At 40.4% G+C, this 17,191-nt stretch overlaps 1 protein-coding gene across 1 annotated transcript; it reads left to right on the forward strand.

Annotated features, from left to right (window-relative positions):
• Positions 1-68: 68 nt before the first annotated feature.
• Positions 69-13,197, forward strand: rmi1 (RMI1, RecQ mediated genome instability 1, homolog (S. cerevisiae)). The gene is given in 10 exon segments (XM_034692592.1): positions 69-278; positions 454-1,091; positions 2,747-2,857; positions 4,223-4,372; positions 8,194-8,264; positions 8,474-8,597; positions 8,720-8,804; positions 8,915-9,104; positions 10,926-11,797; positions 11,800-13,197. Coding segments are annotated over 9 exon segments (2,049 nt in total). The 5' UTR covers positions 69-278; positions 454-929; the 3' UTR covers positions 12,084-13,197.
• Positions 13,198-17,191: the final 3,994 nt, after the last annotated feature.

Here is a 17,191-nt window from a genome sequence, read left to right on the forward strand (position 1 = left end):
GGTTGAAGGAAGAACAAATCAAGCAGATGAGTGATATGATTGGCTAGAGCAAACGTCAATCGCGTACGCAGGGGCGTCTCCAGAGCGACACGGTTGGTAAGCCCTCCTTCCGGGATACTACGAGATCCTAGTTCTCTGTGGTTGTTCAAGTCCTTCCAGTTTCAAATATTATCTGCATTCTAATGTGCCACCCTGTAAGGGTGTTAGTTGGTATGCTTAATCAGAGCTGTTTGAATGCACGAGCCTCTATTGTCACCTTGAATGGACACAAAGCGAAGGTAAAGTAGAATCATTACTAAACGTGTTGGTTCACTTTGGCGCCTTTGCTACTTTGCGAGGAAGAGGCTGTTGTCATGCCTCGTGGCTAATTTATCTGACACCAACATTATTTCAGTGTGTATACTTATATGGCATGATTCTTCTCCCACTCAATCTTCCTTCTCTCTTCTCCAGAGTACCCTGCCGTGACTGTCTGCAGAGACACGGGGCTTAACCGGGCTGAGATGATCAATGAGAAATAACAAAAAGCAAATCCACCATGTTATTGTATCATAAGTATCTACTCTCTCCTGCGGCTGAATCATTGAAAGATTAGATGTCAAGTACTTTAGGAGATATAGATGGGAGATGACCCCTTTACAGATGCACCCCCTTTAAGCCCTTAAAGAACTGCAGAGTTAGTCCATGAATTATATTAGATGCAACATTTGAAAAGAGGAAATTCACACTTCCAAAAATAGAGAATAAGTTAACCTTTTCAAAATGGGTAAACTACAATGCTTACTCATTATATGGAATAGTACATATTTGGTCTGTAGAAGCTAAATTAACACTACCTGATGTTTTAGTTGCATGCCATTGTTTAGACGAGATAAAAGTGGACAAAATAGCAGAAGTAGCAGTAAATCAAACACATACAAAGGTCAATTATGGGCCCTGAGACTCAGGTAGTTGCCCGTGCCACCCAGACCTGGCTGCAGTCATCTTGGCATATCCAGGTGCCCACCACCTGGGTGGCGGCCTGCGTGGAGTGGCTGCAGGAAGAGGCAGGAGGAGCTGGTCGTCTATCACAGCAGCAAATTAACCAGCAGGTATACAGAATGATCTTATTGCATAGTCAGTTTTCATGGCATGGTTTATATATGATCTCATGACTTAACCAGGAAACTTGGATGGAGAATGACAGGGGGTTGTGTGGAGGGGGGATGATGGTCCTACTTGATCTATATCCGTCCGTATAATGATGCATAGTCAGTGACCCCACCTTACCAATTGATATTGTGATTTTTCCGGCTCTTGTCCCAGGTCCTCACAGCTATATCTATGTACAGTATCCCACAGCTGTGTGGGGCTGAATCATTTCAGTTATTGCCAAAAATTACTCTGAAATCTAGTAACTGTTTATGCAATTACAGATATCTATATCTCAACATTAACTGATCTTCGGATCTCAAATACATGCTTCTTTTTTTGTCATATGACACATTATTTGCAGATGGGCTGATATCTGCCATCAGGGCAAATATTGGCCAGTACTGGTGTTCCTCTCATATTCAGTGCATCCCTATTTTTCATTGAAGATGGTAAACAAAGTAACCTTTTAATGCTATACACTTCAAGGCCCTATTTAAAAAAAATGTTGGGCACAGACATGGCCAAATTGCGCACCCATGAAGCGGTTTGCCCGGGTTCAAATCAAGCCTGCGGCCTCTTTTCCGCATGTCAATCCCCCTCTCTCTCCCTGTCTCCTATACTATCCACTGTCCTCTCCCCTATAATAAAAAAAAAAGGGTGTAAAAGCCCCCAAAATAAAATAAAAATTGTTAAGATCCTCACAAATATTCAGCATGTAGAGAATACTACTCATAGAGCCCAGGAATAACAAAAAACAGAGCTGCAGACTTTTACTATCAGCTGAGTATAAAGAAGATAATGTTACAGTGAGTAATGATTGGTAAAAAGTGGACAACAGAGGAGAGAAGGGACACCTCATGGTCTTACAAATTCAACATGCAGAAAGCAAAGCTTTTTTGTGTGTGTGTAAACAGCATGAATCCATCCTGCCCTGTGTCAGCTGTACCAGCTGGTGGTGGCGTCATGTGGGGTATGTTTTCTAGCATTTACGCATCATTCGTACACCAAAGTGTGCCTAAACATTGTGGGGAACAGCTGTGTCCCTCCATATCCAACGCTTTTTATCTATTTCAAATAAATGAGGAGGCAGTGCTCGGTTTCTCTTGGCACGAGCATCGCCTGATGGTTCCAGGAACATCATGACAGCGATATCAGATCATGCAAGGAGCCCACATGGTCACAGCATCTCATTCAAGGAGGGCACCTTTTGACAACGGCTAGGTCGTTTTTGTAATGATTGAGAGACAAAAAATCTGCAGGGGCATTTTGACACAACTGAGTCACGCTGCCTTAATATTTCTGTGTTGTGTAATAGTAAAATTGGATCTGACCCAGGCTGCCTGTCTTGTCTAACAATGTTACTTTTAGTGTATCATACTGTGAAGGCCATTTTTGTCGCAGGAGTCAGATTATAACCAATTATTTTATTTGAAGAGCATCATAAAAAGGGTCTTGCAGTTTGATTTGAAGTTGATGTAGAATGAGAGAATATCAAATAGCCTTTGACCCCCCCCCCCCCCCCCCCCTCTCCTCCTCCCCTCCTCCCCTCCTCCTCCTCCTCCTCCTCCTCCTCCTCCTCCTCCCCTCCTCACTGTGTGACTTGAAACTGTAGGTGCTGGACCAGTGGTTGTTGACAGACCTGAGAGACCTGGACCACCCTGTTCTTCCTGAAGGGATCAGTCAGGCCCAGAAGACTGAACTGAGTGGAAACTTCTGTGTCCAGGTGCAAGATTGTTTGTTGTATGCATCATGTAAGATACCCTTATTATGTTTATTCCATTTTATTGTGGGTGACCAATTTACGTCTACACTGTGATTTAAAATACATATCTAATGAACATTTTCAAATAACTTTATATTACTTTACATTTTCAAAGTATGGCGCAAGAATACAACCATACTCATTAAAACTACTTATAAATAGATGGAGAGTTTGAAGGAAACTCGTGATTTTTGAGGCCTTTACTTTGAATGAATGAATGACTGAAGGTTATTTTATTTTTATTTATTTTTTTATTAAATTTAACTTAAGTTTCCCTGGTCTACAAGTGCATGCATGTCTCTTAATATGTGACCATGTTAACCTGTTTTTTCTCGGGTGTGTTTCTGAAAAGTGACAGAATGAGTTACCCTAGGGGACTAATGACAAAGTATAATAGCGTATATACACTGTACATGAATGTCTCTATTTCAATAACTACTCAATGTGATTAATGACAAAAAAGGCTTTGAATCATTGGCTTCAGACCATTATATGCTTTATATGATCATTAATAAATGGTTGAGCATGAATATCACAGTTATCTTTGATTTTTAATGTCTTCTGTTTTTTATAAGGTAGGTCTAAAAAAAAAAAAGTAGTAAAATAATAGTTATAGCTTTTTTAATGAGTGGGACATGTTTTCACAGTTTCCAAATCAACATTGTATTTACGACATCCATAGAAAAATATCTGTGACAGTTACCTCAAAAATAATGTAATACTAAGTCTTTTTACTTTTCTTTTTTTTAGCCGTGTGTGCGCATGTACAGGTTCACTAAGTCATATCTTAATAACATTTGGTTGTAGGTAATTTTGGTCAAATATCAGAGCAGCCTAGAGCTTTCTTTTTGCCTTTTTTATTGGTACATGCATTTGTAAGATTCAGAAAAATCAACAATGCACAAAATTAACAAAGTCCCAGCATTCATGAAATGAGTTGGTTCATTTCAAAGAAAGGAAAATGATTGGAGTTCAGTCGGGTGCTATATTCTAATAAGCTCCACCGCATTTGAGTTTTCTTTATGATGGAAAATGGAAACTCAGCTGGAAACCCAGAGACAGAATAATTCTGTAAAAGATGGAGGAATTACAGCCAGTTATTTCTGATTTTGCTACACAGGGTTGCATAATGACATTTAAGCCATAGCTCTGATAATTGGTTCATAAAAATGATGGGAGTCACAACAGGCATGTTCATGAGCAATTTGAAAACCCCCCTTAACAAAAAATATACTGTAATATGAAAGAAGTGTCACCTTTCACCTACAATTTAAGAATATTATATGCATTAAGGTCACGCAATCAAAGGTCTCTCTTGTTTTTTAGGTTGACTCGTTACTGGACGTCAGTCAGCCTGTGTACAGTCAGCTGCTGAGCTGGAGGGGAACCGACCGCACCAACGACGAGGTGTCCGCTGTCACACAGTACACACAGAGGCCCTGGGAGGCCAAACCAACACGTATGCTACTACTGCAGGTTAGAGGCATTCACGAAACAAAGGATTAGAATAAATGTGCGCCTGAAAATGACCAGCAGACAAAGTAGTTGTATCAAGTGTTTAAAAAAAGAAGAAGGAAAATGTGCGATAGGATTTGTTTGCCTTCAAATTATACATACTGATAGTTCTAAAATAAGACGAAACTGTCATCTGGAGTAGACTTTGTGGCTCTTTTCTGGATGCACTCAAAGTCGAGGCATAGGTGCCATATTGCGCTCTATTGTCTCACCACTCTCTCCTTTCTTTACAAATACCTCCAGCAGCTTGTCACACAGACTCAGCCTTTATCTGAAGCTCCAAATCAAGGCGAATAACAGACATTAAATAATGTACCGCAGCAATTTACTAAAGCATGCAGTCTAAAGATTAAAAATGTAGAACACCAATCCAGTTATTTACCTAATACGATTATCTGGGCCCTTTGAACAGTGCTCACCCGACAAAACTCTTTGGAGCACCTCTAGATGTACATGAAATGAAACACTCATACTCCCTCACACGTCTATTATTGAGTGTGACAACCATGAAGACTTCAGAGCATCACTCAAAGCAAAGCAGGAGACAATCAATGCCTCTTGGTTGGAGGAACACCCAATATCTGTAAAAAAAAACTCAAATGTGAACACTGGAAAACATTGTACATTTTTAACAGCTGCTCTCCTTTGCTGTCGCCTGAAATGAAACACTCATTTTTCCTAACACATCTCCGTTTGATCCCCACTGACTGAGCTGTTTGCCTCTACTTGTCCCCTCTGTCTCTGTGGAGAAAAAAAAGTCTGACTGCTTCATATACTCCACATGCACATCTTTTTCACAAATTTCACTGAACATACTGTATGCATGGCGAGTGACTAGCAGCTAATGTTTACATAGTCATTAACCAGCCGAGCTGTTTATTTGTAGCTATAGCCCTCTACTCTATTTGTGAGTTTTTATTAAACTTGACGGTGTAGAAAGCTCTGGGAGTCTGTTACAAATCCTCAGACATGAGATGAAATGACAGGGTGTCGTTGAGCCTGGGATTTCCATTTTAAACAACATGATTTCTCTCATTCATCCCACATTATTGAGACTAGAGAGTCTTATATTCCTTAAGATTGAATTCAGAAGAATTGAAATACACTTTTAAAGTGATTACATAACACTGGTATATTATATATTATATTTACTGAATATTTGTACCTTGAACAATCCACTGTCTCTGTTTTGTTCTTCAGTGAGCTGTCCCGTACTGTTATAAAGGCCGGCCGTGTCTCTTTGTTTGGTTAGGTGGAAGGATGGAGACTTGTGCTTCTCTTCCTAACTGAATCAGGATGGACGGCCACAATCAGTGAGAGCATGTGAAAGAGTAAATTGTCAGGATATAAGGCGCAGACTGTAATTTTCACCTTAAGTATTACACTTGTCATGGCTCTATGGTTTCTCAAGAATAGCACCGGTGTTGCTTAGAAACGTTGCCATGGCTATATATTTTTTTACTCTTCAGCAGACCTTTTGAGCAAGTTCCACACTTCTGGGAGTCATGAGGTGTAAAGACCACTGGCAGTTAAAATGCAACTGCCAAAAAGTCAGGTTAATAAAGTGCAGTGTGAATGGTTTCTGTCTCCCTGTGTGGGCCCTGTGATTGTCAGGCGACTCGTGCAGGGTTTGCCCCGCCTCTCACCTAATGCCTGCTGGGATCTGTTCCAGCTTGTGACCCTGGAAAGATAATCCATAGCTAATGGTTGGATGGGTGGTCAGAAAGACTTTGACCATCTTTATGTTTTAAAAATCAGTGTAAACCAGCATAGAATAGAAAATCTATTCATGCCAATTCACTCAATATAGTTTAAATCCAGCAGGGATGCTTTAATAGCATGATTTAAATGGACAAAGGCCTCAGTGTGTTTTTAAAAAAGATTTAAAAGAGGACAAGGATGTGGCTTTCCTGATCTCCTCCGGCAGGTCATTCCAGAGTGATGGGGCCCTGACTGCAAAGGCCGGTCACCTCTGGTTTTTAACTTTACTCTAGGAAGTTCCAAGAGGGACCTGCCGCAGGATCTGAGGCAGCAGTTGGGGACATACATTTTTAGACACTCGCTTAGGTACTTAGTGGCCAGTCCATTTACTGCTTTAAAAGTCAGTGTTAAAATCTTAAAATCAATTCTAAAACCCACAGGCAACCAGTGAAGAGAGGCTAAAAACGGTGTGATGTGTTCCCTTTTATTGGTGTGTGAGGAGTCTGGCAGCAGCGTTTTGGATTAACTGGAGTTTTGAGAGGTTGTGTTCGCTTAAGCAGGTTACAATGTTACAATGTCATTTAGCAGACGCTTTTATCCAAAGCGACGTACATACGAGAACAAGAACAACACAAGCAAAGATCTAGACAAGAGGAAACAAGATCAGTACGGTTTACAAAGTGCCTCAAGTCAATTTGGGTGCAGGTACTGCTAAGCAGTGTAAAGGCAATGCACAAAAGTAAATAAGGATTTTTTTATTTATTTTTTAAATAAGAAACATCTACAATGAGGCAACCAAACCATTTAAGACCTTCCTTTATCATCATCAAAAATTAACATCACCACAATAATTACCAAAGTACCAAGTGCTGGGTCACTCGAGAGCTGAACACAGATTCCCAGAGTAGAGCAGGACAGTGCGAGTCAACTGTAGCTGGACGACATGGTCTGCCACTGGGGACAACAGTGGAGAACAGTCTAGCTAAGTGCATAGTGCTTCTTAAAGAGCTGGGTCTTTAGCTGTCTTTTGAAAGTAGAGAGGGACTCTGCAGATCGAATGGAGTTGGCCAATTCATTCCACCATTTAGAGAAGCGTCGAGCTAATGATTTTGAGGCCTTGTGTGCTGGAAGCACTAGGCGCTTTTCAGAGGCTGAGCGTAGCGGGCGAGAAGGGCAGTAGACCTGGATGAGCGGTTCCAGGTAAACTGGAGCAGTTTTGGTTACTGCTTTGTAAGTCATGATTAGAGTTTTGTATCTGATGCGAGCTGCAACTGGAAGCCAGTGTAGCGAAATGAGCAGGGGAGTGACATGAGCTGTCTTAGGCTGGTTGAAGACCAAACGTGCTGCTGCGTTCTGGATCATTTGCAGAGGTGTAACTGTGCATGCATCGACTGATATGAAATATTTTATCGTGATAACATAATTTTCCATATGAGCATGATTTTGGATTTGACTGTGTTGAGTTGGAGAAAATTGTGTGACAGCCATATTTTAACTTAATTCAGACAGGAGTGGAGTGAGGACAGTTGGTTATGATTAGAATGATCAAAGGAGTAGAGCTGTGTGTCACCTACATGCAGCACAGGGTAAGCATATAAATTGTAAAAAGCAAGAATCCCTGAGGAACCCCATAAAACAATGATTGTGTGGACTATCTGTGATTACCGATATAAACGCTAAAAGTCCTATTGCGGAGATAAGAATTAAACCAATCTAAAACAGTGCCAGAGATGCCGACCCATTCATTTAAGCGCTTGATTAAAATTGAGTGGTCTATTGTGTCAAAAGTGGCTGAGAGATCTTAAAGAAATAAAATGGAAGACTGGCCAGAATCGGCTGATAAAAGAGAGCTTCAAGAGCTTGCTACTTTGACCACAGAAATGCATCTTTATCAGTAAGAACTCTGTTTTATCATATCGGCACACATGATAGTGTGCCTTTGGAGCTGCTACATGGCAGGACAATTGCATAGACCTATTCTAAGTCAGTTGTAATTGTTTCTGGGTTTTTTCCTACTGTTAGATTTGTGAACAACAGTTTTAGAGTAAACCTGTCATGACTTCACATTCTTCGTTGTGCAGGTGACCGATGGAGTCCAGAGTTTGGAGGCGATGGAGTATCAGCCTATCCCTGCACTCACTGCAGATCTCAGGTCAAAACTGATGAATTAAATAGCTCTGTGCCATTGTTTTGTATCTCTAGTTTTGAAATGAGAAGAACCCATTTTTCAAAATGGATATGATTTTAAAGTTAGTAAATATCTAACGGGCATTCTCAAAGTTAAATTTCTGTTACCTTTCACCATATTGAAAATAAATGAGTCTATGTTTTAAAGGGATATCTGACACTTGTTACCCTCAGACCTGGTGTGAAGCTGCAGTTGAAGGGCCGGATGGTTTGCAGACTCGGGATGCTTCTGTTGGGGTCGTCCAACATCAAGATCCTGGGTGGTGAAGTGGAGGACCTGGTGGAGAGGAATAATAAAGTAAACTGTTCAAGCTGATTCAAACAAATACATTTTTACCTTTCTTTAGTTTTGTTATACTTGAAAGTTGACCAGCCTGACCAGTAATTTAAACTTTAGATTAAGTCACACCTCTCTTACAGGGCCGGATACTTTGTCGGACTCTGGGACTTCCTGAAGAGGAGCCGCAGCAGCAGGAGGGGGAAGGGGCCCCACAACCCCAACATGGTGTGTTAACGAGAGCTTGTATGTTTCATCTGGTAGATGAAAAGATGCCTTGAACCACTTGTTTCAATTTTTTACCTAAACCTTATCATGGTGTTCTGTTTTCTCTTTAGGTAACCCAGAAGTGGAGGACCTGGAGCTTGAGGATGCAGAGTTGTTGGCCAGTGTAGAGACGCAGGAGGAGGTTGAGAGAGTCCCTGCTAGGTATATTCAAGACAGTGGCTACAGAACCCTCAGTCAGATCTCCACTCAGTCCTCCAGAAACTCTTCTGTCAGGAGCCTGCACTCCACAGCCTCATCCAGGTATGTGATGGCTTGATATTCTCATGCTGGAACTCCTATATTTGAGCAAAAGATATCCGCATCATCTAGGAATCATTGATCACGTTCATTCAAAAGCCACAGACAAACTTAATTTATAACATGTCAGTCTATTATTTTTTCTTAGCATTTTCTTTTCTTATTCCCCCCATCCTATGTATTTTTTTATTGCAACAATGGACAGCTCTGAGATTTATTTAGGAAGTTAAAGACAAATAACATCATATATAACAGAACCAAACAGAGGACACTTATAGAAACCCTGTATCAGAATCAAAGCATATACTTCTTTCTAATCAAACATCACAGTGAAAAGCCAATTCCAATCACAGCATATGGACCACCAATTTCCTGCACTGTAAGAAACAAATGAGTACAAATTGCTGCATAATTCAAGGTTTTAATGTGATGGATTGAGCCAGGTCTTTTGTTATGATATAAATGCATACAAGCTGTCTGGAGGAAAATTATGACCACTTACCACTGTCAGGCTGCTACCAAAGATAGCACTGACTGTTCAGATGTATAGCTGACATTCATCTATGCAGTTTAGTTTGTTTCAGACATTCACATGTTTGCAATTCGACTCAATAATGCAGCATCAGAGACGTTTTCTAAGCACTACCCCCACAAGGAAAAAAGCTCTGGTATTTGATGGCCAACTATAAAGCTCTCAATCTGAAATAACAACATTACAAACACTGCAATAGTTTACATTTTGTACTGATAAGATGCCTCTCCAAAACTTTACAGAGGTAAATCTGTTTAAAACTGCAATTTTAATTAAAAAGTGTCGAGGTCAGCTGTTGAGGTAGCAGGACTTTATCTACGATGCAAAAAAACTATATATGTTTTTTTAATCCAAGCACAAAGGTTATAAGATATAACTGGAACATTAGGATTTGGTGTCCAGACAGTGTTTGTTATTGCAGAGTAAACTTGCTAACCTCAATTATCCATGTGAATTTGGTGGCTTTGCAATACCTGTGTCCATGGCTAGAGATGGGTATTGAAACTTGGTTCAACGAAGGACCCAGTTCTGCATTTTTCAAAAACCAAAAGTTTGAGCTAATCTATTTTACCATTGAGTCTCCTGGGTCCAAATGGTGCACAAACATACATCAGTTATCTAATAAAGCTTTGGAATATGATTGGCTGGCCAACCAACAGGTTGCATGAAATGCAATTGAAGTTTCTCAATAGTTTCTGGTAACAAGGAACACAACCTCTTTTGCCAAGCACATCAGCATTGTGCATCAGATGAAACCAAAATTTGCTACCTTCTTCACCCCTGTCAACTCCCGCTGATAATGCTGCTGCAGGTCATCTTCCTCCTGCTCCACCAAATGCAGCCATGGCAATCGCATCAAAACAAATTAGCAAGTCCTGCTAATTAAAAATGCTAAACCAATGTTGAAATCTGCAGGATAAAAGCTAGTTAACTAAACAAGGTGACAAAAGGTTACATTATTACACGTTCAAGGTTGGGTCAACTGAGTTTCTGTTGGGCAAAGGGAATTAAAATGTCAATAATAAAAAGCATTACTAGTTCTGTTAAAAATGTGTAGTCATCTTATCTTTCCACCACATAATAGAAGAGTATTAGAAATGGAATTTATGAAGACATGGATCATTAAGTAGGCTAAGTTGATAATGGTATCAATATCAATAAAAATTAGTGATCCCCATACATATCCAAGGGCCATCCATGGCCAGTTTTTGACCCTGAACATCACCTCTGTAAACACTGTTCACAGTTGCATATGTAAAGCTTTATTAATACTGCGGGCCGGTCTTTTGCAGAAGCGATGTCTCGGCCCGTTCTCACAGAAGTGTCTCAACCCAAAACAGCAGAGGTGGTCCTCTCCAAGATCGTCCCCACAATATCAGACAAGATGACTCAGACCTCTCTGACCTTGCACCTCCTGAAGGCTCCACCCAACAAGACATCCCAGACCACAGCATGATAGATGAAGACTTCCCTGATGAAGACTTTGATGACCTTCCCCTGGATGAGTTGGACAGTGTGATTGTTGAACAGAGTACAGATGTGAGTAGCAGCAGTCACAGGAGCACAGAAAATCCTAGCAAAGTAATACAACCGCAAACTTCCAACAGCTCAGGACCATGGCTTGGCTCCAGTGACTCCAGGTTCCCCTTGCAGAAAAGAGACAATCAAGGCTGTGGTCGAGGGGCTACAGAGCAGTTTCACTCTACAGCTGCAAAGCCATCAGGGCAACCAGAATCTGTTAGTAATGATGAGAGTGATTTCATGGATGTAGATATTGACTGCTTCCTGCAGGAGGCAGAAGCAGGGAGGACGGGAGCGTCAAATCAGCTCCCTGTTCAACAAAAACCAGGTGAAGCCAAAACCAAAACTTTAAGCTACAATTGTGGATTCATCAGCAGCTCATTAAAAACTGAAACACACCAGGGAGAAAGTAGCACCTCAAGCACTGTTGAAGCTGATAGACTTTTGGCTGAAAAAAAAGCACAAAGTGAAAGCTCAGGTCTCGTTTTTACCTTGACCTCTCCACCTTTTACATATTTATGCCTGCTGGAGGAGCAGATGTCCAAACAAAACAAGCAGCCTGCAGAGATCTGTGTCAAAGCTTTTATTGTGACTCTGTTGGGAAAACTGAGCAGCAGCAGTGGTCTTTGGCGTGTCTGCGCCAAATCTCTGATGGAACAGGTTACCTGGATGTAGAGCTGTCCAATGAGGTTTTGACTGGCCTTCTGGGCTTCTCAGTGGCAGAAAAAGCAGTTCTGAAGCGAGACCCGTCTCGAAAAGGGCAGCTTGATGCCGGGATGAAGCGGTGTCAGGAGGAGCTGGTGGATATGTGCTGCGTTATGACCATCGTGGTTGAGCCAGAAGGCAGAAAAGCTGTGGTTACAAAGGCAGACCCGGTCAGCGAGAAAGTGCTTCAGGAGCTGGAGCAGAGGGTGAGAGAAAGGAAATAAACACAGCAGAGGTTGAGAGGAAGTGGGCAGTAACGAGGAAATTACAGATAGCTGAGAAATGTATTGGCCTTAAGCATAGATGAAAAATTGCCGGGGGGAAAATGAACCCAAAATAACTGCACATTGATAGTGCCTTGACTGTTTCCTTCATGTAAGGTAATTTTTTTTTTTTAGAATTGTGAGGAACCTGCTCCTCTCTCTCTGATTCAATGAGCAGAATGTGTGAACTGTCTGATCAGCAGGCACTGTGTTGAAATGCATCCCATCTGCTACATGTGAATTTGACATTCTGTCATTTGTCATTAGAGGAAATCATTCATCTATTCAGGGAGCTATTTTCAGCTTCAGCTTCAGCTTCAGCTCCAATGCATCGCTCCCATAGAAGAAAGATTAGGAATGTATCTTGCACTGTATATCAGCGATAAACATTACCGGTGTACAAAAACGGAAAAATAACATAATCCCGAGAAGAGTGAGAAACAAGAGATGAGAGCAGGGAATGTGTGGCGGGAAAGAAAAGAAATTAAATTCTGATTGTGGTAATGAATTTGACGCCTTTGCATTTATTCAGTACATCCATTTCTTCTGACTGACAAATGATTGAATAGCCAAGGGCATTGTGGGTCTTCTTTAAACTCTCTCAGAGGAGAATGAGAGGAGAGGGGATAGAGAGGCCATGAACGTTGATTATTTCTGCTCATTATACATCCTCATCTACGAGTTTGTCTTAAATTAATACAAATAGTAGGTTTAATTCTTTGCCTGTACATGCTGTATATAGTTGTCTAATTGTTCTGAGGGTTTTATGATGGTATTTGACTATTGAAGCATCTGTTAGAAGGACCTTGCTGTTAATTTAACCTTTATTTGTTGTGGTAAATGAGTGTTATAATCCTCAAGATCAGATAAATAACCAGACAAATTAGACTTCATTTGCTTTGTAATGATTTTATTAAACACACCTCTGGGATATACACTGTTTAAGCACACGTAGTAGTAATTAAAAGCCGCCCCACAGTATCTTAAATCTCCCTTTAAGATGAAACATCTCAACAATTTGTACTACACCATTAATCTGTGTCTTTCCTGCCATTATAAATGATAATTAGTTTGCTGTCTCGTATTTCAGTGTCTTCATTTTGAAAATGAGCAAAACAGATTGATAAAGGTACCGCAGGGAATGTATGTTAGTATGGATGTGTGCTTACATTTGTGTTGGGGGGGGGGGGGGGGGGGGGGAGGATGACATGTTATTGTCTTACACCACTGTGTGCACTTCCATTCAGGTAGCTTGTCTCAGATCATTAAGGGCTAATCAGGTTGAACGTCTAAATCAGGACCCTGCTATGCATGTGGATCGGCTGTTATGTGCTAATGAGGGTGGATATGATGGAGGGGAGGGGGAGAAAAGCAACCCTTAGGGAGATTCAAGTGGAATAAATATTGGGTGATGGAGTAAATGAAATGAAGGGAGTGCCGTCTCAGTGGACATGATGCTATAGTCAAACTCCACTTCATACAATTTTGTGTGTGTGTGTATAAATGTGTGTTTGATTATTACTCTTATTATTTTCAAATGGTTAACAGGTGCAGTCTGGTGGCTTTAGTTACTAAAGCAGGGTCTTATGCCCACCCTGAAAATGTCTGAGACCATCTGGTCCTCCCTCCTAAAGGGAATTTTGTGATGAGAAATTAACTGGATAAATAACTGTAATGTGTACATACAGAGGTATCTGTCTAGTTTTTTATTTAAATAAACAAGACCCTATTTTAATTTGTGTGCTGATGTTCTTGTCACTTCTGTTACTGCTGTTACTGCTGACTTTTCCCTGTTCAATATGATCCTTCAGGAAGTACAACCTACTATGACTTACAGTTTTTTTACGTTTGCTGAAACACGATTTTGGAAACAGGGCTCATTTTGTCCAAACACAACACACAATTCACACAACCACACACACAAGTAGCAGAACACCTTAGATCCTTTTCAAAATGAAAACTATACACTAATTTATCAAAACCATATTTTGCTACCGAAACACACACATTTCATATGACTTAGTTCTGTTTGAACCAGTTACACACTGCTGCTGCTAACCTGAAACACTTTTAGCAACTCTACTTCTCAGTGATAAGACAACAAAACAACAAAACATAGTTTTCCTAGTTTTCATGCTACTACAGTAGTGTGCATAACACTGTAAGCTCAGCAAATATCAGACAAACATAAAATACTGGATCCAGTTGAAGATAGGTGAACTCACCTGCTGCATTTTTATAGTGCTTAAACCTGATTGGTGTGTCTACAATTAAGCAATCGTGTGTTTATGCACCTGATAGCTGTGTTTAACCAATCGGCTCATAGGTGTGGTAATGTGACAGTCAATGCTTTAGAATTGAAGGAAGGGACATGATATACTTCTGTGTCTAATGTATACAAGTGTGTTAGTGTTTTGCAAAAAGTGGGAGGCTGACATTGTGCTTATAGTGGTGCAGATCTAGGCCGATGTTTTGCTCCTTGAGTGTAAGGTTTTGATAATGTTTAATACTTTTGATTTTAGTGATTATTCAGTCGTAAACAACTGTAATGTGTGAAAACAAACATGAAACTCTAACTAGGGATGGGTACCTTTCACTATTGAACCAATACGGTACTCAACGGTACCAATTTTCGGTACTTTTGTGTGTTTATGTGGTAATAAATGTTAATTTGTTTAATAAGACAATCTCAATTTTTTTTTTTTAACATATTTATTTAGTTTAACATGAAATGAACAGAAACAGGATTATATAGGTGATTAGATATATTAGCTGATACAGGCTCGTGGCGTCTAATTGCTCTTTTGGGAGTTTATCAATGAACACACGTGAATGTCTGCGGACGGGAAAGTCAGTTCTCCGTCTCTTTATAATAACAGGACACACAACTTACTTGTTGGGCATTCACGCACACAGGAACGGTTATAAAAAGGGCAGGTAGTCGGAGCGAGAGAGACCTTCTCAACGTAATCCTCCTGCAGCTCTGCCTCGCCGTGAGTGTGCTCGCCTGTCAGTTGCAGACTCCGTTTGGCGCAGATGCAGAGAGCAGAGACGTCCACCCGATCAGTGTCAAACTTTATTACAGGGCGAAAATCGCCTACTCTTCCACTCCCTCACAGTCACAAGGATGCGTTTAGGTACCGGAACATGGTACCGTTGGATTTTAAGTGAATCGGTACTCGGTAGTACCGAAGAAATTCGGTCGGTACCTATAAAAGTACCAAATTCGGTACCCATCCCTAACTCTAACAGAACTCTTTTCACTGGTTATTCTGGAATACCTGTTGGCACATGACACAAATTTTGGAATCAGAAGCATTATAGTGTTCCTTTGTAGTTGGAGTATACTTTTTCGTCACCATTTCTGTGCTAGATTGTATGCAAGGAAACAGTTCATGTGTAGACTCTCAACTTTGAATATATTCTCACTTCTTAATCTGCCATTCATAAAATAAACAAAGGCAGCACACAGAAGAGTAAGTCTCTGCCAATCATCATACAGCTAACCGCTTATTTCACTAGTGGCAGGAAATGTTGACGTTGTTTGCTGATGCTGAATTGTCATCAGACATTTGACCATGGGTTTTTAGATTACTTCAACAGTTTCAAGTGTAGAAGTTACCACTAGTTTAGGAGCATTTTGATGATTTACTAGAAGCTCATTAGCTGATTCTGGACTGCTTTCTTTTATCAATAAAAAGATTGAAAGTGGATGAGCTGGAGACATTGAAGGACTGCTATTTCCAGGTATGAGAATGCTAACATGGAGACATTTTGTTGCCCAAGACTGAGGATATACATATATGTAGTAGTATAATAAATACAGCTGTATAGATCCTGGCAGGATGTGTAAGTTGCAGTGATTAAGGGGTCAGGACCAAATGTGATGCAGAGGACACAAACTAATTGTTCACCGCAGGATTTCTTTTTCATAGATCTCAAATTGATCTTCATCATTTCCTCAGAAATGTATTACATGTGCACTGTGAGTCTAGGGTTCATTGAAAGGCTGGAGTTCTGTTAGGAAATTACAATTTTTGAGTCTTTAAAAGTTTGTCATGCAGCAGAACATAAATTACATATTTCAGAAGCAGTATGAGAAGTGCTTGACTGCCCTAATAGCTTTCCATTTGCAATATTATTTCCTCCATGTAAGTCTTCCACTTCAGTCTCAGACTGACAGCAGCAGGAGGAAGAAAAATGCTTTTTCATTCCACTGAGTTTGGATGTACCTTTCCAAATTGCAGATGGCAGGCAGTGGAGGAGGCTGGTGCAGGAGGGGCCGAACACACACAAACAGGAGACAGAGCACTGTGCTAATTTCTCTAATGCTCATATACAGCAGCACTGTACCTCTTTGGTCATTACAAATGTCAGTGTAAAAAGTACATGAGCAGTCCTAATACCCCTCCTGCTACTGCAGCTGTAATTTTCTTTGCCCTATTACATTTAGTAATGAAAAATCCACTTAGACAGCTCAACCTCTCTTTTAGGCCTCCATCAAAATGAGCAAATGGTTTCTCTTCATGGCAAAAACATACCTCTTTATGTGAGTGTGTGCCTGCTGAGGCCTGAGGATGTGAATCATTAAAGGAATAGAAAATTATGAGGAGCTGGACTTTTTTGGAAACAAAAGTACTCTCCTGCTTTGTTTTCGGCTTATTAGGATGGATGGCCAGACGATTATTGTGGTTTTTACAGGAAATGAATCATAAAAAAAGTTTCAGGTGGTTTATCATAAGTTATACAAGTTTTGCGGGTCATTTGGTTGTATTTTAAAGCCTATTAGAACTGCAATGTGCCAAGCATAGATGGACCCTAAAGTAGGACAACTATCTCAACCCAGCTCAACTCAAACTTTATTTATAGAGCACGTTTACATAACATACAATGCAATACTCAAATATAATGATACAACTGATGGTGTTGAATAATTGTATTTTATGTTTGAACGTCACAAGCGTTCAGATTGCTTCTTCTGTCACATGACATGAGCACTTATGGAAAAAAAAAAAAGGGTAAGAACTATCCACATTCGAGAGAATGCCATATAAAGTCTTTCACTTACA

This window comes from Notolabrus celidotus, chromosome 9 (assembly GCF_009762535.1).
Source record: "Notolabrus celidotus isolate fNotCel1 chromosome 9, fNotCel1.pri, whole genome shotgun sequence".
In the NCBI taxonomy this organism is placed as follows: domain Eukaryota; kingdom Metazoa; phylum Chordata; class Actinopteri; order Labriformes; family Labridae; genus Notolabrus; species Notolabrus celidotus.